Source organism: Lactuca virosa, chromosome 7 (assembly GCF_052849685.1).
Source record: "Lactuca virosa cultivar CGN04683 chromosome 7, Lactuca_virosa_CGN04683_v6, whole genome shotgun sequence".
NCBI classification, from domain to species: domain Eukaryota; kingdom Viridiplantae; phylum Streptophyta; class Magnoliopsida; order Asterales; family Asteraceae; genus Lactuca; species Lactuca virosa.
The window spans coordinates 261,177,923-261,203,584 of NC_136432.1; the positions used below are offsets into that span (position 1 = coordinate 261,177,923).

General features: G+C 38.0%; 1 protein-coding gene and 1 pseudogene across 2 annotated transcripts; one reads left to right on the forward strand and one right to left on the reverse strand.

The window, feature by feature from the left end:
* Positions 1–5,206: 5,206 nt before the first annotated feature.
* On the forward strand, positions 5,207–7,558 carry LOC145127743 (uncharacterized). Its single transcript, XM_079062879.1, has 6 exons — positions 5,207–5,608; positions 5,724–5,956; positions 6,087–6,342; positions 6,405–6,960; positions 7,061–7,290; positions 7,394–7,558. Exons 1-6 carry the CDS (start codon positions 5,207–5,209, stop codon positions 7,556–7,558), a joined length of 1,842 nt encoding a protein of 613 aa, XP_078919005.1.
* A 3,997-nt stretch (positions 7,559–11,555) lies between these two features.
* Positions 11,556–15,377, reverse strand: LOC145124058 (elongation factor 2-like; annotated as a pseudogene). The gene is made up of 4 exons (XR_013715490.1): positions 15,275–15,377; positions 14,562–14,608; positions 14,385–14,472; positions 11,556–14,180 (listed from the first exon to the last, which is right to left on the reverse strand). The product of XR_013715490.1 is annotated as an elongation factor 2-like (transcript).
* Positions 15,378–25,662: the final 10,285 nt, after the last annotated feature.

The window sequence follows — 25,662 nt, forward strand, 5'->3', positions numbered from 1 at the left end:
TAACGAGTCTTGAACGCCGTCTTCTGGATATCCTCATCACGCACTCTCATCTGATGATATCCAGACCTCAAATCAATCTTGGAGAACCAAGACGCTCCCTGCAACTGATCGAACAGATCATCAATCCTCGGCAGTGGGTAACGGTTCTTGACCGTTAACTTGTTCAACTCCCAGTAATCAATGCACATCCGGTGTGAACCATCCTTTTTCTTGACAAAAAGGATCGGCGCTCCCCACGGTGAGCTACTCGGCCGAATAAACCCCTTCCCCAGCAGCTCCTGCAGCTGTGAGGATAACTCATGCATCTCTGGTGGCGCAAGGCGATAGGGCGCTTTGGCGATAGGCGCTGCCCCCGGAACCAAATCGATACGGAACTCTACCTGCCTCTCGGGAGGCACACCCGGCAACTCCTCGGGGAAAACATCTGGGAACTCTCGCACTATCGGGACCTCATCAACCGACCTCGGTTTCTCCGCATCTACTCTCGTATCCACCACATAAGCCACAAACCCACTACAACCCTGCTGTAGACTCTGCCTCGCTCTAGCGTCCGAACAAAATGCTGACCCAGAACGGGTACCCTCGCCATAAACCGTAAGAACTCCCCCACTAGGGTCTCGTATGGTCACCAACTGTCGCTCGCAGTCGATAACCGCTCCAAACCTGCTCAACCAGTCCATGCCCACGATGACACAGATATCTCCCATCGCAATCGGGACCAAATCAATCGGAAACTCAACGTCGAAGATCTCGAGTACACATCCTCGGATCACATCAGTAGCATACACCGCTCGCTCGTCGACTATAGAAACTCGTAGAGGTCGACTCAACGCCTCTCGCTGAACACTGATGTGCTGACTAAATGCTAATGACACGAAAGATCGACTCGCACCCGAGTCAAATAACACCAACGCAGGTACAGAACTCACAAGAAAAGTACCTAAGCATACCACGATATAAGCACAAAATCTCAAACTCAAAATAAGTAAGTAAAAGAATACATACCGGCCACGACATCGGGCGCTGCACGGACCTCTTCCGCTGTCAACTGGAAGGCTCTCCCGCGAGCCTTCGGTGCCTCGGCCTTCGCTGGCCGGACCTTAATAGCTCTAGCAGCAGGTGCAGATCCATGTGCTGATCCCTATAGTAGTTGAGGGCACTCAGCCTTCCGATGGCCGGTCTGGTTGCAATGAAAGCAAACCGAGAATCCCTTGGGGCAATCCCTCACGTAATGCCCCTCCTTCCTACACTTCTAACACACCCCAGCTCTGCACACCCCCTCGTGACTCTTGTCGCACTTCCCACAAGTGCGGCCCTTCGGACCCCCATATCTCGAATCAGCAGGCTTTGCCCGCTTGGCTGTCGGCTGCGCCTGTGCCGGTCGCCTGTCCCTCCTCTGAGACTCGGCCTCCTCCCTGACCTGAGTCTCCAGCTCAATCTCTCTCTTCCGGGCATTTGCCTGGAGCTCGGCAAATGTCCGGTTTGACGAGTTCGCCACGAACTCACGAATATCCCTCCTCGGTATGCTCAAGTACCGGCTCATACGTGCCTGCTCAGTCGACACGTGCTCAGGGTAAAACAACGCCCTCTCATGAAACATCCTCGTAATCATCGTCACAGACTCAATTCCCTGCTTGAGGGATAGGAACTCTTGGGCTAGACGTTCCCTCTCCACAGGGGGAACATACTCATCTCGAAACATCATGGTGAACCTCTCCCAGGTCACCGCAGTAAGCTCTGCCGTAGTGAAGTCTGCCGTCACAAACTTCCACCAGTCCTTCGCCCCCAAGCGAAGCTGGTTCAGCGCAAACCGAACCCTCAGATGCTCCGGACACGAGCAGGTGTAGAAGCATCCCTCGATATCAAAAATCCACCTCATCGCAGCAATCGGGTCCTGCGTCCCATCAAACTCTGGTGACTTCGTGTTGCTGAACTCTCGGTATAGCAACGAGTCACCCCCCTGTGGCCTGGCAGCAGCTACGGCTGCGGTGGCCGCAGCAACAGCAGCATCAGTAAGAGCAGCGTACCGCTCATCAAAAGTCTCGATCAGCATGGTCTTGATAGACCCGAACATCTCTGGTATCTCAGCTCGAATGGCCGCAACCACCTCCTCGTGAATCAACCTACGGATCTCCTCATCACTGGTACCACTGCCTCCTGGGTGGTGGCGCGTCCCAACCATGATGTCTCTGAAATACAACACAAAAGAAATCAGAGACTCGCTCGAGTATACTCGCACTCGATACCCAACCCTACTTGCTCTTTAGTACCCTGAGGATTCTTACTTGGACTGCTCACCGATCCGGTGTTTCCAGTAGTACGGGCCCTTATACTACCTTCCACAGCGCATCGGTATTCACCCCAAGTCCTCCTCCTAGGATCCCAGATCACAAGTACTCTATATCTCACTAAACTCAGGCTACTCTCTGGTAGACCACTCATAAGTTCCTCGCTGCTACCTACTTACTCTCGAAGTATCTCATAGTAGCAGTAACTCCTAGGCTAAGGCATCACAAATCAGGCCCACTCTAGTCCTAACCATGAATACCTAGCCTACTCTAGCATGCATAACATATCACATAATATCTCATAACACATAATGTAAGGGTATTTTGGGAAATCACCGTTCGGGCGCTGGTTGATCGTACACACTGCTCCGTTCCGCTTTTCTCAAAAGTCCTTTACTCTTTTGGAAAAATTGTTTCTTTTATGAAAAATTCTCTCAATTCCTCAGTTTGAGTTCAGATACGCCCGGAGGTGTATCCGAGTCTCTCAAACCAAGGCTCTGATACCAACTTGTAACAACGTAAAATTTCCAAAACAATTTTTCATTTTTAATTCATACTTTTAATCATCAAAAACAATATCCAACAAAATGTATCCAATGTTATCATCACAGAACAAATCCCAGAATCTCAAAACATAATCTCTATGAGTGTGTACGGATCATGCCGGCGCCTTCCCGCGATCCTCGCTAGTACCTGAAACACATAACACAACAATTGTAAGCATAAATGCTTAGTGAGTTCCCCAGAATACCACATACAACACATATGCCACTCGAGGCTACAATACGACCCTCCGGTCGATGTGTCTCAGCGGGACCCTCCAGTCCCGTAGCTCGTTGGACCCTCTGGTCCGGTCATAGCTCGTCGGACCCTTCGGTCCAGTCTTTGTCGTTGGACCCTTCGGTTCGGTCTATGTCGTTGGGCCCTCCGGCCCGGTCTGTTCAACACATAGCATACATATAACACAATGCACATAAACTCATATATACACATAGCATACAAGACCCTCGGGTCTACACACAAATACCACTCTAGGTAATGTATAGTGAGAAGACTCACCTCGGCTATCTCGGATAATCTCGCACACGTATATACTGATCTAGCCTCCGTCTAAACACATAAACAATTATCTCAAATCAATAACGGCTCTCCAGGCTAGACTAGTCTCTTTTATATCCTTTAAGAAGGCTAAAAGACCATTTTACCCTTCAAATGGTCCATAAGTCCAGTTGTTGACCAAACCCTAAGAGCCAACAAAAGTCAACGGTCAAACTTTGACCAGACTCGTCGAGTGCACTCGGGCGACTCGGCGAGTCCACATTGGTCCTCTGAATTCTTCTAAGCCCCACTTGGCACGACGAGTTCCCTCCCTACTAGCCGGGTTTCTCAGCAACGAATCGCGGGGCAACCCCGACTCGACTCGTCGAGTCCACTTATGGACTCGGCGAGTTGCTCCCATAACAACTCTCAAATGACCTTCTGGGGTCAGATCTGCTTCTCTAAACTATAGATCTGACTTCCCCACGACCAATAACCACGTAAAGGTCGAAACTTGACTCACATGTAATGCACCCAAGGCTTTCCTTGGTGAAATGGCTTCTAAAATGGCAACCTAGTCTCCTTTCCTCCATAAACCAACATAAAGCAGAATTGGGAAGGCTCTCTGGACCTCTATGGGTCCAGATCCGAGGTCTAACACAACAAGGGACCATAAACTCAACTTTTCAAGCCCTAAAAGGTTATAGAAAACCCTAGATCATAGATCTTAACCCAAATCAGAAAGGAAGTTCGATTTGATACCTCAATAGTGTAGATCTGAACTTGAAAACCCTGGATCCACAGCTCCCTTGACCTCCTCTTGCTGGAAACAACTTCTCCTTTGCTAAAACACACAAGAAATGGTGAATTAGCCTTCCTCTTGCACCACAAACGATCTCTCTGCTCTTTAGGGTTTCTCAGGGGAGTAGTGGCCGCAAATGACGGCCATAAGGGCCTTTAAATAGGGCTCAGGCCCTGAGATTTAGGGTTTCACTTTACAGCGCGGACTCGCCGAGTCCACTCATCGACTCGTCGAGTCCGGTCATTAATCCAGACAAGAACTCGCGGTCCTACTCGGCGAGTCTGATCGTCTACTTGCCGAGTCCCTCCATAAAACTCAAGATAAATGAACTTTATAGAATACCTGTAAATCCGGATGTTACAAAAGTTGTTCTTAGCTTTCTCTAAAATGAAAGCTAAGGAAAAGATATGTTCCTTCTACTCATAGAATTGCCACTTGCAAGAATATTGTTGATTTGAGGCAAGGAAAAATGTGTGTTGGAGAATACATTGATGAATTTGAAAATTTGTCCTTGGTGGGGGATATTGAAGAAGTTGAAGAATAAAAAGTGACTCGTTTTCTCAAAGGGTTTAACTACAACATTGCCAATGTTGTCGAGTTGTATCCTTATGCTGATTTTGGAACTCTTTGTGGTTTGTGTTTGAAGTTGGAGGGACAAGCCAAAGCACGTTATGGTGGGAGTTCAAGTTCAAGTCTCAAAAATTCCAAGTCAAAGTCATGGTATAAACCCAAATCTAGCAATAGAAAAAATTTTGTTTCTACTCCTTCTGGTTCTAGTAATGTTCCCGTTGCTCCTAAACTTACTAGTGGTACCAAAGAAACTAGTTTGGCGGAAATTAGATGTTTCAAGTGTCAAGGTTTTGGTCATTACCATTGTCCAAACAAAAGGGTGGTGACTTTAAGGGAGGCCATTGAATGTCATGAAGATTTGGAGGAAGAAGAGAGGTTGGCAGGTATTTTTCATGATACACAACAAGAAGGGGAAGAAAAAAAGGAGGTAGAGTATGTAGCACCGGTCTATAATACAGTTTTGATGTTTAGAACCCTTAAAACTAAATGAGTTAAAATTGTGGCTGATATGGATCAACGAGACCAATTGTTTCACACCAAATGTTTGGATAGAGACAAGTGGTGTAGTTTGATTATTGATGGTGGAAATTGTACCAATGTTGCTTCTAATGAAATGGTGACCAAATTAGGTTTGTCTACTACAAACCTTCCAAAACCATATGCTCTTCATTGGTTGGATGATGGAAGCAAAATAAAGGGTGAAAAACATGTTAGAGTTGGTCTAACTATGGGGTCTTATGAAGATGAAGTGTTGTGTGATGTTATTCCGATGGATGCATGTAATATTTTGTTGGGGCATCCTTGGAAATTTGATAGGAACGTGTTACATAGAAGGAGGAGCAATGAATATGAGTTGAAACACAATAATAATAAAAATTGTGTTAAAACCCATGTCCCCAACGGCCATAAGGTCCATGAATTCTAAAACAGTAAAAAAACCTAATCTTTCTATGTTTGCTAGTGAAAAGGAGATGGAGCAAGTTCTTGACCTAGGTGATGTGATTTACATGCTTGTGTCCAAATAGCATGCAAAGGTGGAGAAGATGGTGCATGGAGAAAACGCTATTGATAATTTGCTTTTGGAGTTTCAATATGTGTTTCCTAAATTACCATCGGGTTTGCCTCCAATCTATGGTATTGAACACCAAATTGACCTTATTCTGGGTGCTCCTTTGCCTAATAAAGCTGCCTATAGATGTTATTCGGAGGTGACAAAGGAGTTGCAAAAACAAATTTATGAACTCATGAAAATGGTTATGTTCGTGAAAGCCTAAGCCCTTGTGTTGTTCCAGTGTTGTTGGTTCCAAAAAAGATGGTTCTTGGAGGATGTGTGTTGATAGTACGGTTGTTAATAACATCACCATAAAATACTGATTTCCTATTCCTAGAGTGGATGATTTGTTGGATGAGTTGTATGGTTCCATTGTGTTCTCAAAATTTGATTTGAGAAGTGGTTACCATAAAATTCGTATGCATGAAGGGGATGAAAGAAAAACAGCTTTTAAAACTAAAAATGGATTATATGAATGGACTGTGATGCCTTTTGGTCTAACTAATGCGCCTAGCACTCTCATGCGACTAATGAATGAAGTGATTAAATCTTTTTTGGGCAGGTTTGTGGTGGTATACCTTGATGATATCTTGGTATATAGCAAGAGCTTGGAGGATCATTTGTTGCATTTAAAATAGGTTTTTAAGACCCTTAGAGCTCAAAAACTCTATGGGAAGCAAGAAAATGTTCGTTTTTGGTGGAAGAAGTGGCATTTTTGGGTTTTTTGGTGTCAACAAATGGCATGTCCGTGGATCCATCCAAAACCAAAGCAATTAATTCATGGCCTATTCCTACTAACATTTCTGAAGTTAGATCATTTCATGGTCTTGCTTCGTTCTATAGAAGATTTGTTCGTGATTTTAGCACCATTGCAAGTCCCTTGGAAGATATGTCCATGGATTTCATTATGGCTTTGCCTAGAACTCAAAGGGGGAAGGATTCCATTATGGTGGTGGTGGATAGATTTTCAAAAATGGCTCACTTTGTGCTATGTAATAAAACCAATGATGCATTTAATGTGGTTGATTTGTACTTTAAAGAGGTGGTTCGTTTGCATGGTATTCCTAAAACTATCGTTTCTGATAGGGATTCCAAGTTTTTGAGTTACTTTTGGAACACTTTGTGGAGTAAAGTTGGTACTAAGTTACTTTCTAGTACAACCCATCATCTACAAACGGATGGGCAAACGGAGGTGACTAATAGAACTTTGGGTACTTTGTTGAGGGAGTTGGTTAGCAAAACTCAAAAAGATTGGGACATCAAATTGCACATGCTGAATTTGCCTATAATCGTTTCCTATGTATGTTACAGGTCACTCTCCTTTTGAAGTGGTGTATGGTGTGAATCCTTACATGCCTTTGGATTTGATTCCATTGCCAAAGGATGAATTAGTTCACAAGGATGTTAATGACAAGTTGAAGACCATGATGAAACTACACCAACAAGTTCGTGAGAAGATTGAAGCTGTGAATGAGGTGTACAAACAGAAGTCCAACAAGCATAGGAAACCCCATGTCTTTCAAGATGGTGACTTGGGGTGGGTGCGTATAAGGAAAGAATGTTTTCCTAACAAAAGGAAAAACAAGTTGATTCCAAGAGTTTAAGGTCCTTACAAAGTGGTGTCACGATGATAATGCTTATAAGGTAGATTTGGGAGGAGACCATGGAGCGCATGCTACCTTTAACGTGGGAGATCTTTCACCTTATCTTGATGATGATGGCCTTGATGAATTGAGGTCAATTCCTTTCAAAGGGGGAGGGGATGATACAAGCATGGATCATGAAAGCCAAAAGGTGGTGGATTATTGATTACTAATGGGCTAGAATGTGGTTTGGGCTCAATGGTTGGATTGTGCATGGTAACTGACGTTGGATTAGGGTTGCATGAAGGCTAGGACAAAATTTTTAAGGCTTCTTAAGTGCTCAAAACCGTTACTTTTTGCTTCATAAAGTCTCGTAGCCGTTTTTGATAATCTTTGGTGGAGTATGGTTACACTTTAATGCTTCTTATGGCTCCTTAATGGAGCATGGACGGTTTTTTTCATTCTTAAGTGTGTTAGACGTTTTTTTCTGTTGTTTCATGAGTTTCCTTAATTTTCATTTGCTAGTTTTGATGAGTAGTTGGTTGGTTGGCTTGTAACCACCAACTTTATAGTAAAGGCTTCATATAAGCCAAGTTTTGCATGAAAAAAAGAGATAGACGAAATTTTAATCAAAAGAACCTTTGTTCACCTTGAATTATTGTTATAGTTCATTATTTGTCATGGTTAAGACGTGTTCTTGACTTGATACGAATTTAATCCAATAGGTCTTGGATTGTCTTCACCAGTATACAACTTAATAGGTCTTGAGTTGTTACTAATCTATTCATTTCTTTCCATACATTTGTGGTTGTTATTCTAGCTTAATTTACCTAAGCACTGCCCTACTCACTAAATCAAGCCCATACACGCATCAATATATATATATATATATATATATATATATATATATATATATATATATATATATATATATATATATATATATATATGGAAAAGTTCAATAGAGAACCATTATTAATCAAGGAACCAAGGAATCAATCCAAAGCGTCGAAATTTAAAGCGATCAACGGCAAAAGGAATGGTTGTAGACTTTTACATTTGACGCACATGCACCAGATTATAACAAAACTCACTTCCTTTTTTCATTAAAAAAAAATTTTAGGGCATGTTTTTTATCGAAAAAAAACCCGAGTATACCGTTGTTCACGATTTTTCGTTTTCTTTCCAAAGAGATCCATGATGATATATAAAAAAATGAATTTTTTTTTTCAAAAAAAACTCACTTCATTTTCTTTGTTGAAAAGTTAAGGTCTATTTTTTATAGAAAAAAAATTAATAAATATATCAAAATTCATGTTTTTTTGTACTTTTTAAACGTAGATTCATATTCATGTAAAAAACGATTTTTCAGTTCAGATTCACATTGTGAACCTGTTCATATTCATATTGTGAACCTTCTCAGATTCACAGTGTGCATAATAGTAAGTCAGATTCACAGTGTGAATCTGAACTGATCGAGCTTTTTCACATTGTGAATGTTAAAAATTGAAATATTTACAGTTTAGATTCACAGTGTAAATCTACATTGTTCGAGGTTTTTTTTAGTCGATGTTGATGTTTATTAATAGAATACAAAAAATTAATATTTTTGGTATAATTAGTTTTTTTTTTTTGATAAAAATAAACTTAAATATTGAAAAAACTAACAAAATGAAGTGAGTTTTTTTTCGAAAAAAAATCGTTTTTTATATATCAACATGGATCCCTATGGAAAGATGACGAAAAATCGAGAACAACGGTATATTCGGTTTTTTTTATAAAAAATGTGGCCTAAAAAAAATTTTAAACAAAAAAAAGAGGTGAGTTTTTTTGGTAAGGAGGTGAATTTTTTGGTATAATCTGGTGTGTGTGCGTCCAATATAAAAGTGTACATCTATTTCCTTGGCCGTTGATCATTTTGATTTCTGACACTCACGATTGGTTCATTGGTTCCTTGTTAATTATGGTTCTCTATTGAACATCACTCTATATATATATATATATATATATATATATATATATATATATATATATATATATATATATATATATATATATATATATATATATATATATATATATAAAAAGGTTATTTGTTATAGTTAGGTAGATTAGACAAAGTATAATTTTATAGGAGAAAAAAAAATACAACACTATAATACTTAAGCAGGTAAAAATGTGCTGCTATCAAAAATTTGGTATATATTCTAAAATTCAATCACAAATTATAGATAATTTTGGAGCAAACATCAAAATTCAAATACCAAATACCTCAAGAACGATAAAGAAATCATTAGCATCTAAAGAGGTGGACTTGTACTCTACTAAATGTCAATAAGAATAACTTCAAGTATTCAAGCATAGGTAGACCGTAAATACTCCACTTGATCTGGTAATTCTTGCAAATCGTCTTCTCAATCAACGTACTAAAGGCGTTCAAATATCTTCAAAGTCCATCCCTGTACACTTACTCGGTCTTTTTTGTTTTATTGTATCGTGAATGTGTGCATGATTCAATGTAAAAAAAATCTAAAAATAATTTGTTATTTAATTGGAGTTAAGACCACTCTAAATCCATCACTTTCTTGTATATTTTTCACACAAACCATTTTCAATTTATACAACATTTGAAATCTGTGTATTCCAAAAATAAAACCAGACAACCCTCAATGTACCTTTGGTAGCAAATCGCGTGAATGTTCTTCCGATTGAGCATTCGGTTTACCGACCACAAATTGATTCATCTTCGATTTTGCACCGACCCCAAGCTCAACCCCAACATTTTTATTATCAACAAATACCACAACAATTTTACACAATGCAACATCTTAGCCCAACCGCGTTTCAAAATTTTCCCCCTCCCCGAATACGTTCTGTCACCGGAAGTCGAATTTGTCCGGGAAACTCAACCTGATCCTAAACCGGTTGCCAAGCCCAAACCCAAAAATTTTCGGGAAACCCAAGCGAACCATCCAACTCTTAAAAACATGGAAAAGGAAAAGCATCGGTTCGAAAAGAGAAAATGGCGTCTCAACAATGACAACCGGACAACGAGATGGTTTTAGCACAATCATGGGTCGATATTTCATAGGATTCCAAAGAAGGTAACGCGCAAAAAGATGAACATTTTTGGTGACGCATACGGGAGCGATTTTATATGGTGATGGACCGTGGCGAGTACCGCACTAAAGATCAGTGTACTAGCAAGTTTCGCAAGATGAACAAAACTGTTACTAAATTTAACGGCATTTTTAACAATTTGGTAACACAATGAAAAAACGGAGAATGCGATGAACAAATTTGAGAGACGGCCCTTAAAAACTTCTTGTTAGACAATAATTAAAAGTCGTTCAAGTTTATTGATGTTTGGAGATTTTTATCCAAGTCCCTGAATAGATAAAAGAGTATGGTAGCAAAGAAGATGTTGAGAAAAGAACCAAAGTTTTCGAGACGGGTTACATTATTTCATCATATGCGCATTTTAGGGTTGATTTGAATGAAATGGATGAGCTCGAGCTTGAAGAGATAGTTCGACCAATGGGTTGAGATAAGGCGAAAAAGAGAGGCTCGTCGCTACTAATTTGAAAATTTGTAATTTAAATTTTCAAAGTCGTTTAAGTTTTGAAAAGAAGAAGTTAGACGAAAAAAAAAATCAAGAAAGGAGAAGCAAGATATGGAATTTTTAATAAAACCTTTCCACCATCTCACCTAAAACAAGTTTAATATGAGGGTTAGAGTGGAGATCATAAAAATATTACAAGGAGTGTCTTTATTTAAAAATTGTAGTTTTTATGTTTTTTTTATTTATTTGTTGTTTTTTAGAAATGTAATCGATTCACCTAAATTAATTTATTTAAAAATTGTTGTTTTTATGTTTTTTTTATTTATTTGTTGTTTTTTAGAAATATAATCGATTCACCTAAATTAATTAAGTGCTTTTCTATTTATTAAATTACATTTTATTCAATTAAAAAAAATAAAAATATAGTATGACACCTATTAGTTTTGTGGGATGTTAAAAAGAATGGCGTGCTAATATTAAACATCAAGTTATTACGATGTGAAACACAAATTCATGTGATCTCATTAGGGTTTTACATTCCTGTGCTGGCGTTGCTAGGGTTTTAAGTTATTACGATGTGAGCTATAATTAAACTTCAACTATGACAAAAGATACATAAAATAATATAATATAATAATACTATGCAAATAAGATTCAGACACGATAAAAACAAAAATACCATATCATCCACCAACCTGTCAAAAATAAACCCAGTCTTCAAAAGTTTAAACCATCACCAAGTTTCTCTCATCATGCATATATAGGAACCAACCGGTAAAAAAAAAATCAACTAAAAAAGAAAAATGAAAAAAAATTATTTGGTTCTCAAATCTCAACGACTCAAAGCTTGTCCTCAAAATCAGACAACGGTGTCATCTGCTCCTTGAGACCTTTCCTCTTACGAATCTGAAGCACAAGTGTATTCGCCTGTGACCCCACTTCCAATGGATCCGACCCCATCATATCCCAATGATCAAACACACACTGAGGAAACGCTTGCCCTGAAGTAGACGCCCTTAAAGCACCCGAAAACCCAAAACTCTCAACAACAGGCAGATACGCTTTGATATTATACAAAGGTGTCCCAGGCCTCTGCATCTCCTCAAACACATGCCCACGTCTCTGATTCAACACACTGTAAATCCCACCAAGTGCCTGCTCAGGTGCCTGAATCTCCACCAAGTAAACCGGCTCAAGCAACCGCGGCTTTGCGGTCAGCTGCGACGCATAAATCACACGCCGGGCAGTCGGAATCACCTGCCCGCCACCACGATGAATGGCATCCGCATGGAGGACCACATCACACACTTCAAAACAAATCCCTCTCATGTTCTCTTCTGCTAACGCCCCTTCTTTTGAAGCCCATTGAAACCCTGCAACAACCGAATCCTTGATTTCATTCAAATACTGAACTCCTTTACACATATCAACAACCATATTGGGACCCGTTGTTTCAGGTCCAAAACACCAGATTTTTTTCGCCAAATCCTTGTCCCATCCGAATTCTTCAGACAAAATCTTCCCGCGAACTTTCGGGTCGTCTCGTGGACCGACTCGCCCCTCGTCGATTGCTTCAGCAAGCCCGTCTTCCATCGGTCTCGCTTCCATGTATAACCGATTGTGCTTGTTTGGTGACTTGCTCATTACAGTCCTTGAAGATTTTTCCAAAACGGTTTCACGGAAAGACACAACAGGGTCTGAAACAACAATTTCAGCTCCACCCATGAAGTCATCTTGTAAATCTTTCAAACAAATTTCCAAATGAAGCTCCCCTGCACCCGCAATGATATGTTCACCTGATTCTTCAATGGTGCAAACAACCATGGGGTCTGACTTGGCTAACCGTTTCAGTCCTTCAACCAGTTTTGGTAAATCAGATGCCACTTTGCACTGAACCGCGACTCGAACCACTGGCGAAACCGAAAACTTCATGGCTCGAATCGGATGCGCATCGACTTCTTTTTCGTTTGTTAAAGTTGCATTTTTCGTGATGAATTGATCCAAACCAACAAGTGCAACCGTGTTTCCACACGGGACATCTTCAACTGTTTCTTGTTTCTTACCCATCCAGATAACAGTTCTTTGAACACTTTTCACATACAGATCTTTCTTCTCACCCGGGACATAATTCGGACCCATGATTCTCACCTTCAAACCGGTTGAAACTTTCCCGGCAAAAACACGACCAAATGCAAAAAACCTCCCTTTATCAGAAGCCGGAATCATTTTGGATACATAAAGCATAAGTGGGCCATCAGGGTCACAGTTTCTAATAGCATTTGCATACATGTCATCTAAAGGACCTTCATAGAGATTCTCAACACGGTATCTTTGTGCCGTGCAGTGTGAGGTGAAGGAAGATGAAAGATCATCATTTCTAGTAAAGCAGTTGCTGCAGGGAGCCATGTCTGCATGACACGCTTCATCAATGCTTTTCCCATTAACTCTTTCTCATCAGACTTCATGGTGACACCAAGTTTAGTCAACATAGGCCACAATTGATCTTTCTGATCATTCATACATGTGTTGATGATCTGCTTGATGGGTTCATAACAAAACTGAACAAATCCACGTTTGCATGTTGAAGAACCAGTGCTTTTTGTTGTCCATTTTTTTGTTTTCGGGTCAAAAAAATTCTCACCCCATAGACGCTCCATCATCTTTGACTCATCAACACCAAACTTTGAGGCGTACATTTTTGCAAAATTAGTCAGAGTGAAAGCCCAACCGTGGAGCCCAGCTGAGAAAGCAACAGTACCTTTTTCAGGGTAAACCATGACATCACCAAGAAGCGGGTCCTCATATGTAGCCATGATGACATTTGCATTTTCAATAACCCTTTGGAATGTTTGATATGCTTCTTCACCATCCACCTGAAGTTCAAGGAAACACCTGTCCATTTTGTTGACAGTCAGCACAGGGCGAATCCTTTCTCCAAGTGCTTGTCGAAGGACAGTTTCTGTTTGGACACAAACGCCCTCAATGCAATCCACAACCACAAGTGCACCATCGGTGATACGGAGGGCTGCAGTGACCTCAGAAGAAAAGTCAACGTGCCCGGGTGAGTCAATAAGATTGATCAAGTACTCGTTTCCATTACGTTCTCCCTTGAAACTCTTGAGGGCTGCATCGGTCATTTCATAGTAAAGGGAAATGCCAGTGGATTTAATTGTGATTCCACGCTCTGCCTCGTCAGCACGAGTATCTGTCATCCGGACATCACCAGCAACTTCTTGTGCAATGATACCAGCAGCAGCAACAAGTGAATCGGTCAAAGTTGACTTTCCTGTTGAGGAATTAGTGGTGGCAGAATAAGGAGTAAGTATTCACCATTAATGTAACAAGGTATGCAATGTTATCAAAGCAGGTTTGAAGTAATATTTACAATTAGTATTAACAAACTAGAGATGATAATGAAAAAAATGAAACCATTATGTTAACAAAAGGAAATAAGAAAACTAGAATATAGTAATTGGAGCTTGCTTTTTACCATGATCAACATGAGCAATAACAGACATGTTACGGATGTTATGCTTGTAGTCCATGATCCTACGAAGCTCCTCAGCTGTGAACTTCACCTGTTACGTAGGAAAAAAAATTTAAGTAAAAATCTGGTAAGAGAACAAGCAAACTGTAAAAAAGTAGCTGCAAGTTTAAATTTGGTTACCATTTTGTCCAGCCTCAAGCAAAAAGCAGTGGTAGTGTGCCAAGTTCCTGCAAAAAACATGTAGTAATAAGCATATCAGGTAAAAACAAATTACTCCTAGACAGATACACCTCCAATAACGCATGAATGTGAAGTATAAATTGTATAAAACAAAGAATAACTCCAGCACAGAGACTGCAACAAAGATATTCATTAGGTGTAACATCGGTATGTTGTCTAAAACAACTTTCAAAGCAATGGTACAAAAATTAATGTTGTCTTTAATTTTATGCAGACTGCATCATATAGACATGTAATGTATTCGTTTGGCATAACTTGGACAAACTTTTATCACAAAAACCATTCTTATAAGGAGTGTTTCAGACACTAATACTAGAAGGTTAACTTTTGAAACCTTAAGATTAAATAATGTGATTCTTGATGTGTAATAAACCAAAAATTACTGGTCGGATTAGACAATAAACTTGTACAATGTTTGCGATCAATACCAAATCAATTAAAAACGAAATAAATTCATCAAATGGGAAGAAAACAGCAATTAGCTAAGAAATAGCACCGATACTATAAACAATCGTTAACTAGAGAAATCGTGCAAATTAGAAATAAAAAAAGATAAATTATACAGAATCAAACAAAATTAAAAATAATAAAAAATTGAACAGAGATCAGATGCGAAGGATGAAACGAATGAATAGGAATCGGTAGATGCTTACCGGGAATGAGGCGGCGAGGTAGCAGGTCCCAGTGACCTTTTGATTTGGGTGAACCTATAGATATCGAGTGAGGCGAGATGTGCCTCTAAACCCTATATATAGTACTAGGGTATTAGCGTTTCTCTAAGTTCGATGGGTCCATTGGGCTATTTAACAACCCACATGTTACATGTATGATCGCTAAAGTTACCATTCAATATGTCATTGTTCGTAGGGGTGTCTGGACAAACCTAAACTTAATAATTGAATTGACTATGATGTTTGTGTTATTTATATCTTATATAATTTAAGATGGGTTTTGTTGATTTGTCGTAAGAAGAGGATCTCATGGCCGCATGGTGTACCTAATTGAACTATATTTTGGAAAACTCGTCTCTATTATGTCTTGTTTTTCTGAGGTATCGTTCAATTGTGAGTGTATATTTCGTCGGATGTAGTTACCGTTTAACTTTAGATGTTAATGACAGCTTTTGATCGTCCTATAGTGGCAATTTTTAACATTCCATGCGGCCTTATGAATTGGTATCTTAGAAACCCAAGCCAAACAACAAAGAACAATCGGTTCATATGAGTTTGATTCAACAAACGAAAACCTGACTTGCATGATTCACAAGTGTAGTCAATTGCATGAGATAGATGGTGGTGCCCATGGATGTAAACAATGTCAAGAGGAGTAGAAGCGTTGACACATTCAATTAAGTTACACTTACAATACCCTTGGGGAAAACGTGACAAATGAAGCAAAATAAAATCATGCAGGTGGTGCCCATGGATGTAAACAATGTCAAGAGGAGTAGAAGCGTTGACACATTCGATTAAGGGCAAAAAAAATACTAACATGAGCTTTTGTGGAGAGTTGAGGAGAGGGAAGTGTGCGTAGTAGAAACTAACACGGGGTATGGAGAAGGGTTTATAATTGAATAGGTTGGTTTATAATTCACATACAATACAATGATTAACAAAAGTCGGTACATGTTTTCTGGTAAGAAGAAAACATGTTGAATTAAATTCTAACCTCAAAACCCTAACTACACTAAAGTATAATACTAGCATTAAGAAAATGAAAAACCTTTTGTTTTGGTTGGAACGTTTTGCTTCGATTGTACTGAGGTGGTGTGTTGTTGCTTCAATAACATTTCTTAAGGTGGTGGTGGTCAGTTGTGGTGGTAGTTGGTGGTCGAGAAAGGGAGTGATTGGCAATATAGAGAAATGGAGAAAATTTATCTAAAATACCGTAAGATTTTCAAGACATTACACCAAAGATTTTCAACATGTTTATTTGAAAGATTTTCAAGTCTTAATTGTTTTTTGGCAGGATCTGAATTTATAAGATCTGAAAAATATGAGATCTAATTTCTACGAGGGTTTGAATTTTAAGATCTTAAATTTTAACATGTTGTTTGGTTTGGAATCTCTGAATTGTTGTGTTGAATTATAAAAATGACCATTTTATCTTACTATATTATTTTTTGTTGAATTCAAAGTTTTCGTTTATAAATTAATCGAATCAACTTCTTGAATATATATATATATATATATATATATATATATATATATATATATATATATATATATAGACACACACACACACAACACACACAATATAAAATCAAAATCAAGCATAAATCCAAATTGTAACATCTCATTTTCAAGAATGCTTTTGGGTATTAAATTGAAATTTATAAGTTTTGGGATTTTCTCTAGGTAGCGGCTTAAAGGTCGTGCGCGCGACAAGCTCGCGACATGAAGGGCCTGATGGGCCAAACTCTAGAGGCCTTAGGATTTAGGCCTATTTAAGTGCACATTTCCCTAGGGTTTCATCATTTGTCAGAGGATATTCTCTCATCCAAACCTTAGCCTCTTTGGTGCTTGTGATCTTATCTTAATCCTTTGGTGTGTTTTTTGAGGAAGAAGGTGGTGGTTTTGGTGCAAATGAAGTAGGATCCAACCAAGTTTCTTCACTCTTAACATCTTTCAGACCTTGAGAAGGTATAAAGTTTCGACCTTTATGATTATATATTGCTAGATCTAGGGTATTAGCGTTTCTCTAAAGTTCGATGGGTCCATTGGGCTATTTAAGAACCCACATGTGTGAATTTCAATCGCATAACATTGGTTTTTCATTCCAGGATTAATAAATCAAATTTAAAATTAACATATTCTTAATTATTGCTTCCTTAATGGTATCTATGATCGTTAAAGGTGATCATGACTTAAAGTGGTAACATATTTTTTGATATGTATATATTTAATCAGTGAGTCTTTTTATCCATATTTTCTCATTAAACTTGTTAAATTGTTCCAAAAATATCTTTATGACCTACAATCATAGGTTTAGCCGGTCTCCGACGAGGTTCTGGTCATTTTCTTCGGCGAGTCTCCGACCAACATGGGTTTTTCGGTGATTTCAAACCCACTTTGAATTCCTTATTCTCTGTGTGAGTTTTTAGCTACAACCAACAAACATGTTGCAATATCTTGTTATTGTTGTAATCAGATTTACAGATTTTGCTCTTAAAGACGACCCATATTTTTCCCTAATCTTGAAAAATATAAAACCCCAAAATTAAAAGAACATGGAGCTTAAAGAAGATGCATCAAACAAAAAACTCCAAGACAAACTCCCTATAAAATCGATTTTACCCTTTGATTTCAGGTACTCCTACTCCTGAGACCAACACTTGCATCAAACTCAATTGGGTTCGAGAAACCCCTAAAATTTCTCCGTCTGGAACAGTAGCTCTATTGCAACAGGAAGACAACATTGCCAAGGTCTAAGAAGAGCATGATTCACCGTCTACCATACGTCACTATATCCTCTGCCATAAGCCGCCATCATGCATTATCCCCATCACGACTATCATATCAGATGCAATCACCATGTTCATTGATTCGTCTGGAGGCTGAAACACGTACAGTTGAATACTCGAAGGAAGGAAGGAAAGAACAAATATGAACCAATGTTTCTTAATTTAGGGCTTCAATTTTAGAGAAGGAATCAGATGGGTTTAGGGATAAGAGATCACCAACTTTGTTTCGCTCACGGGATCTCTCCCTAGTACAGGTCAAGAAGCTTATTCTACCTCTTCTTTGACTTGATGGCTGGTAAAAAACTCAAAAGGTTGGGGATTGATTGATTGATTATATTGGTGATTAAGGTAAATGTGTAACATTCCGTTTAAAATAAATAAATAAATAAATAAACCCTAAAACCCCGAGATGTATTTTATATTTTTATTTTATTTTAGTCCTAAATCCGTAATAATTTATCAGTGTTAGCCATAAGGAGTTAAATGTTATAATCTTTGGAATTTGGGATCTAATATTGTAACATTCGGACTTGAAATGTAAAGAATTTCGTGGAGCAGGGGTTGTTTGGTAAGTTGTGGATCTGATTTGAAAATGAATAGAGAAGGAGGGGCCGAAAATGTCAAATAGAATGAAGTTTGAAGGTGGAGGCGGGTCTAAAACCCGTCACCTCCTCTTCCCTTGCATCTGATCCAAACCCTAACCCTACATCACTTCCCCAGCCGCCACCTTATCACCCCCTCACCTACAGTCGCCGTGTAACACCCCAAATTTTCAAGCAAATTTTCACATTTTGAAAACACCTTATTTCATAATATTATAAAACTCATTGTTTTATACATCCAAACATAAGTCAAAATCCCAAGATCATAACATATATAAAACACCGCGTGTGTGTACTGATCATGTCGGCGCCTTCCCGCGATCTTCACTAGTACCTGAAACACATAACACAAAACACTGTAAGCACAAAGCTTAGTGAGTTCCCCAAAATACCACACATAACACATACTAGCCACTCGAAGCTATAACTCTGCGGGCCCTTGGACCCTAACTCTGTGGACCCTCTGGTCCTAGCTCTGTGAACCTTTCGGTTCCAACTCTGATATACTCTGACATATACACGGCATAAATCACATAGAAATAATGCAGTGCAACACATAAATAGCATACAACAACTCTGTCACATAACTCTAATTACCTACTCAAGGTAAAGTATAGTGAGAAGACTCACCACGATGTCTCGGTAAATAGCTGACTCGGAAGAAGTGTGATCTAGCCTCCGCCTAATCACATAAAGTAATACTCTCATAAATACAACTGTACTCAACCCTAAAAGTCAACAAGGTCATCGGTCAAACTTTGACCCGACTCGTCGAGTGCACTAGGGCGACTCGGCGAGTCTACACGTGTCCACTGACTCTCTTAGATCCTCTCTTGGCACGTCGAGTACTTCCCTTGTCTCGACGAGTTCCACCTGGCATGAATCGCGGGGCCACCCCGACTCAACTCGCTGAGTCTCAAGAACAACTCGGTGAGTTCCAACTTAAACTCGGACTCCTGACCCTCCCTGACTCACCGAGTCGTTCCCCCAACTCGACAAGTCCACTCACTGAGTGATTAACGGGCAACCTTCATACTACTCGCCGAGTCTGTTCTTTGCACTCGGCGATTTCATGCCATGCACCAACTCAAAACAACTTCTGAGGTCAGATCTGTTCCATACAATCATAGATCTGGCCTCCCCAAGCATGATAATCACGTAAAGTTCGGACCTTGACACACATATAACATCTAAATGGTCTAAAATGATGATTTAGCCCCAAAAATGACATTCTAAGCTCATGACTCCCACAATGACTCATAAAGCTCCAAGGGTTAAGGTCTCTGGACCCCCTTCGGTCCAGATCCAGAACACGAACTCGAGAAGGGGCCAAATACTCCACTTAATCATCCTCTACAAGGGTTAGAAAACCCTAACACTAAGAATCAACACCAAAACTGAAGAAGATCCGAGAATAATACCTCAATACAATCTCTATGAGCTCAAAAACCACCAAAACCGCACCTCCTTCAGCTTCCTCTTGCCTTGAACACTTCCTTCTTGCAAAAATACCCACAAAAGTTCAAGATTGGCCTCTCCTTCCTCACAAGCACTCTAGATCACTTATTGTTTCTCTCTGGGGGTTGATGGCCGCAAATGACGGCCATAAGGGCCTTTAAATAGGTCCCAAACCCAGAAAAATTAGGGTTTCATTAAACAGCATGGACTCGCCGAGTCCGGTCATTAATCCGGATGAGAAATTGCGACCCTACTCGGCGAGTCTAAGCACCAACTCGCCGAGTCCCTCAACAAATTCCAAAATAAAATAATAAAATAGTATACCTGGGAATCCGGATGTTACACGCCGCCATCGCCTTGACACTTTCGTGGACCACCAAGCGACCACCACCGTTGACCTTCCCACCCCCCCCCCCCCCGACAGAAGAGAAATGTTTTATCCTCTTAAAAAACTTGCACTATCGACATTCAACCAGTGGCCAGGTGACCCTATCCTACTAGAGAATACGAAGGATACCTTGAACATCAAAAGATAGATCCAAGTGACCAGGTGATCATGTACCACAAGAACGATACTAATGGCGAGTGAGTGTTTTTTGACGAAACGAGTTGTGAATCGATTCCACAACTCCTAAGATGTTCCAAAAAGACTTGGTTTACAAAACTCATTTTCTTTATCACGACAAAAGGGAAATGATGATCTCATTAAGTTTCATTTTAATCTTCACTATGAAACAATTTGAGCAAATCAAAAGTTACAACAATAACGAATAAAAGTCGTTAGTAAAATTGACTAAGCATCTATCACGAAATCTATTCATGGACTGAAAAAATTACATAGATCACTTATGTATAATCTTTTGACAAGCCTTTTGTTCTTTAACCACTAATAGATAAAGACACTTGCGAATCATCTTCCCATATAAATAGGATCCACATATATCAGATGAACCAAACTCATTTGCCTTAAAAATTTCCATCATTTTGAAGTTGGTACATGTATTTCTTATTTATATAGTCATGATGATTATGATATAGATAAGTTTTAATCAAATATCATTTAATTATTCAGGTGTTATGATTAGAACTATCAATTTATTGAAAGCTTATAGATTTACTTCATAAATGACGTTATGAGAAAATATTCTTTAACACAAAATACATCATTTCAGATCATGAATGTGAACATCCATTAAACGATAAGTAAATCTGGATTTATTCATAAATTACAACTGTTACATGTTCCTATAAGAACATGTACAAAAACATATATTGTTTAAATAAAGACTATAACACCATTCGTTTGTAATTAGTTGATTATTTCTTCTAATCATCAAAACATAATTTCGATTATTAGTGTCACCTAAAGTATAACATAATCTAGTGTATGATGGAAAAATAAATAGTTTTATCATATAGATATATGAAGTCTTGTCTAAGTCAGACTTCTTCAACTCGACGAGATTAGAGAAGTAGTTTCTCTTTCCAAAATAGAAACAACACTAATCATTTGGTCATTTCTTGATTTTTGGGTTTATGTTGTATTTTCCTTAACTGAACCACAAGTCTATTTTAGTACAAATTCTCTTAGGCTTCCTTTATTCAATGTTTTAACATGTTTGAAGCATGTTCTATTGTTTATAATGAATATCTGCTTTTCTTGATGAGACATCTGACATGTTTCATAATTATCCAAGACTTTCTACAAGTCAAGATTAATTACTCCAGTATGATGTGAGACATATCAATATCATCACAATAATACTTCCATCAAAATATCATGATCAGACTGACTGTCTTGCAGAGGTTGTTTAGGTATGAGATCTTTTAGTATATATAATTTCTATTTATCCTTAAGGAAGATCCTCAAGGTATTATACCAGTTATAGAAATTATAACCATCAAATTTTATGTCTCTTGAAACTCAACAAAAGAGAGCTTTTGCAGGGCACAAGAGTATTAACAGTTATATACAAAATTTAACAAAATTTCATTTAGTATTTTCAATATTTAATCTTTAAAAAAAAGTTTCATTTAGTATTTTCAATATTTACTCTTTAAAAATTAGTACATTTTATTGTTTCTTAAAACATTGATTTACTAAAGTCTAGGATCCAAGTAACAAAACAAGTAAATTGTTAGGTGATCTTTATCCTACAAACATAATCTAACTCGCTAGGTAGTGATAACTAATTGCATACGATATGCAACTCCTAGATAATTGGATCCTAAATAACTATTGATTAACTTAGCATGTTTATCCCATCTATGTCTTAGACCTCTCATGCTTAGGTGACCTTTATCACACAACATTCCGATCAAGTCATCCAACTTGAAACAACTTGTAGTATGACAATTAGCAAGTGACAAGGTGACCCTTTAGACACACCAGAAACTACAAAACTACCCCAAACATCATAAGTAATTCCTAATTACTAGGTGTCCTTGTGCCACTAAGACCATACAAATGATACAGAGTGTTCTTCAAAATGACGGCAATGACTTGCATTTTTAAGAAAAAGTTTTCTATATGTTTTACAATTAAAGTTATAAAAACATGGTCTCATGAATATTGCATGCATCCAATAACTCATGTACCCTTTTGTAAAATTCATATCACTTGTTATTAGGTTTTTTAGATGCCAAATAAAACTTTATTTTATTTTCCATTAGCCGCGATCAGTTATAAACTAAAATTCGGTATTTTAAAGTTTAGTCAAAGATCGGTTTTAAGAACCGGTAATAGTCTTAATAGAACTATATTTTATATTTAAGACTTGGAGTTTTGGATGAGTTTTAAAATCACAATTTTAAATCTCCTTTTAACAATCAAAATCTTATGACTTCATGAATTTGTAGAATAAACTCATTTTATTTTATAAACTCAATTTTATGCATATTATGATAAAAGCCAAGTTTTGATAAACCAAAACATGGGTGATGATACATATGTTTTAAATCTCATTGGGCATGCATAAAACACAATGTCAACATGTTGCGTTATGTTTAAAACCCCAACATCATATATTAAGTTTCGACGCAAAAAATAATCACTAGTTTTATTATTTATCGTTATAACACTATAAACCGATTTTAGTCTTTTTAATAAAACTCTTTATTTATTATTGTTGGGTACAAAGTTCTCCATTAGATGACTTGTGAAGGATTGGCTTGAGAACACCCACTTGCATGTGTGGTTACTATGCTTTGTGACATGAGAGAGAGAGAGAGAGTAGTTGTGGCACCTCTATAAATAGTGGTTTGCATATCACTATTAGAGTGTGCTTGAGAGATGTAACATTGAGAATGTGAGTGTGAGTTATTTATCTGTCTAGATCTAGCTTATACTAATTTGTAACTCCTTACATAATCAAATACATCTCTTAGACACCCAAATCACCATGTTCATTTTGTTCTTTACAATCCCATATATCAAATCAAATGCTCATAACTCTACAATTGGTATCAAAGCCTAATCATGAAGATTCAAGCTATCATTTCAAGGAAACGGTTCTCGATTTGGCCACAATCAATACAATGTGAACAATCTATGGTCAGTCTCTTGATAATCTCTCGAAATCTCTTGGAATCATGTTTTTGAAATTGTTTTTGATCATTTTGACTCCATTAGATCTATTTTCTTTTTCATTTCAAAACTTGTTGATCCAATTATTTTTTCAATTTTCGAGCCTAAGTCATAATCTATAACTGTTCATATGATCCGAATTTCAAGCCCAAAGAAAAATTCAAAAATTGATCCATTTCGTTTATTCAAAGATCCAGCCCAATTGTGCGTATAACCGAGTCCAAGAGTACATCAGACCACTTCTTGTTTTAATCTTTCATTCACGATTCTCGATTAATTTTAACTCATGATTCTTGATTAATTGATCTCGTTTTATCTGTTCTCGATCATATTTCAATTTTCATCTCTTCAATTGAGTTTCTGTATTTGAATCTCGATATTTGAGTTCTTGTTTTGATTTTGGGTCGGAATTCTTGAATCGGATAAATCTTAAAATCGATTATGATTTTGTTATTTGATTTTATTGATTGAGTGAATTGGAAATTGCAATATGGATTTCTATAAATTGGAGTCATGAATTTGATTGTTCAAAATCTGTCACTGAATCAATCAATCGGAAGAAATTTGGTTGATTGGAAGAATTTGTTGAAGAACTGATGAACAACTGAAGAATAAATGATGAACACTCCAAGAACAGATGAAGATGTGTTGAAGAATAGAATGATTTTGGCCGAAATTTAATAATATGAATTTGTTCAGTGAATCGTGGAATTAGTGTTGATCGGCTGATAAATGAAGAGTCAAACGTGATTCAAAAATTTGAACTTATCATAACTGATGAGTTTCGTTCTTGCTGGTCTCATCAGAACAGTTGATGTGAAGGAAGAACGGTGTTTCATCATTTGACTTTTGTAAGAATGATGGCAGTCGGAGTTTGAACTTGCGATCAAAATGAAGTCTCGATATTGATCAATCTACTCGTGATTGGAATGAAGTCTTGTAACAAGGGCTTAGTTTTCAAGTTGGTTGATAATGAGTGCTGGGTCTATTGCATCTGTATTTTTTTTTTTTTTGCGAATGTTGACTTTTGATTGGGTTTGTGGTGACGAAAGTTTTGAAGAAAGGAAAATGGGTTGAGATCGATGGGATATGGAAATAGAATGACGTATCTATTTGATAATTGAAAGATTGGTCAAAGTGTTGATTTTTGATTGTTGTTCATATACAAGGCTCTATGAGGAACGAAAGTCAAAATTCGTGTTCCATGGTCGAAAGTGGGAAGATGAATGTGATCAGAATCAAAAAGCGATAGTAATTGTTATTGGGTCTTGGATTTCAACTGTGAAATGGGTTTGCAGATTATCTGTCACACCCCGGCCGTTGGCGGAAACACCGGGCAGTGTAACGTCATTTCTCGTATCATAGTTATCAACTTCCTAAAAACACATGCATTTAAAAATACGTCAACATAAAGTTGGTGCGTTCACAGGTTTTGACTCCATAAAATAATACATTTTCCAAGTTCAAAAGTATAGTTTTGAAAGTATCATTTTGACTCTCCAACGTTTAGTATATATATCCTAGGTATAAAATTTTACTTACCAAATAAGTAGTTTACCTATAAGTCTCATATACTATGAATATAAGTGTTTGTAATTCCATACAAACGAAAGTTTCTACGTATAAATCTTATTTCAATTCTATACGACTATGTGTGTTAGGTATAATTATCTACTTAATATACAAGTAGTACCTAAGGTATAAGTAGGGGGAAACTTAAACTTAACATTAATACTTGTATACGGCAAAGTATAATGTTTCTAACAAGTTGCTACCATGAGTCTGTAACCGCTGCTTGACAACAAAACCTCTGACAAAACACACTCATGATTTACCATGAGAAACAATACACTCATGATTTACCATGAGAAACAATACCTCACGCTTCATCGACGCCGGAACAATAACAAATAAAAAGAACGAATCGTCACT

What these genes read in the sequence shown, in the direction of transcription:
- LOC145127743 (XM_079062879.1), top strand. Translation starts at nt 5,207, where the DNA reads ATGGATCAACGAGACCAATTGTTTCACACCAAATGTTTGGATAGAGAC. An exon ending in GAACTCATGAAAATGGTTAT is followed by an intron (nt 5,957 to 6,086) that starts GTTCGTGAAAGC and finishes TCCTATTCCTAG; the next exon opens with AGTGGATGATTTGTTGGATG. An exon ending in GGTGACTAATAGAACTTTGG is followed by an intron (nt 6,961 to 7,060) that starts GTACTTTGTTGA and finishes TGTATGTTACAG; the next exon opens with GTCACTCTCCTTTTGAAGTG.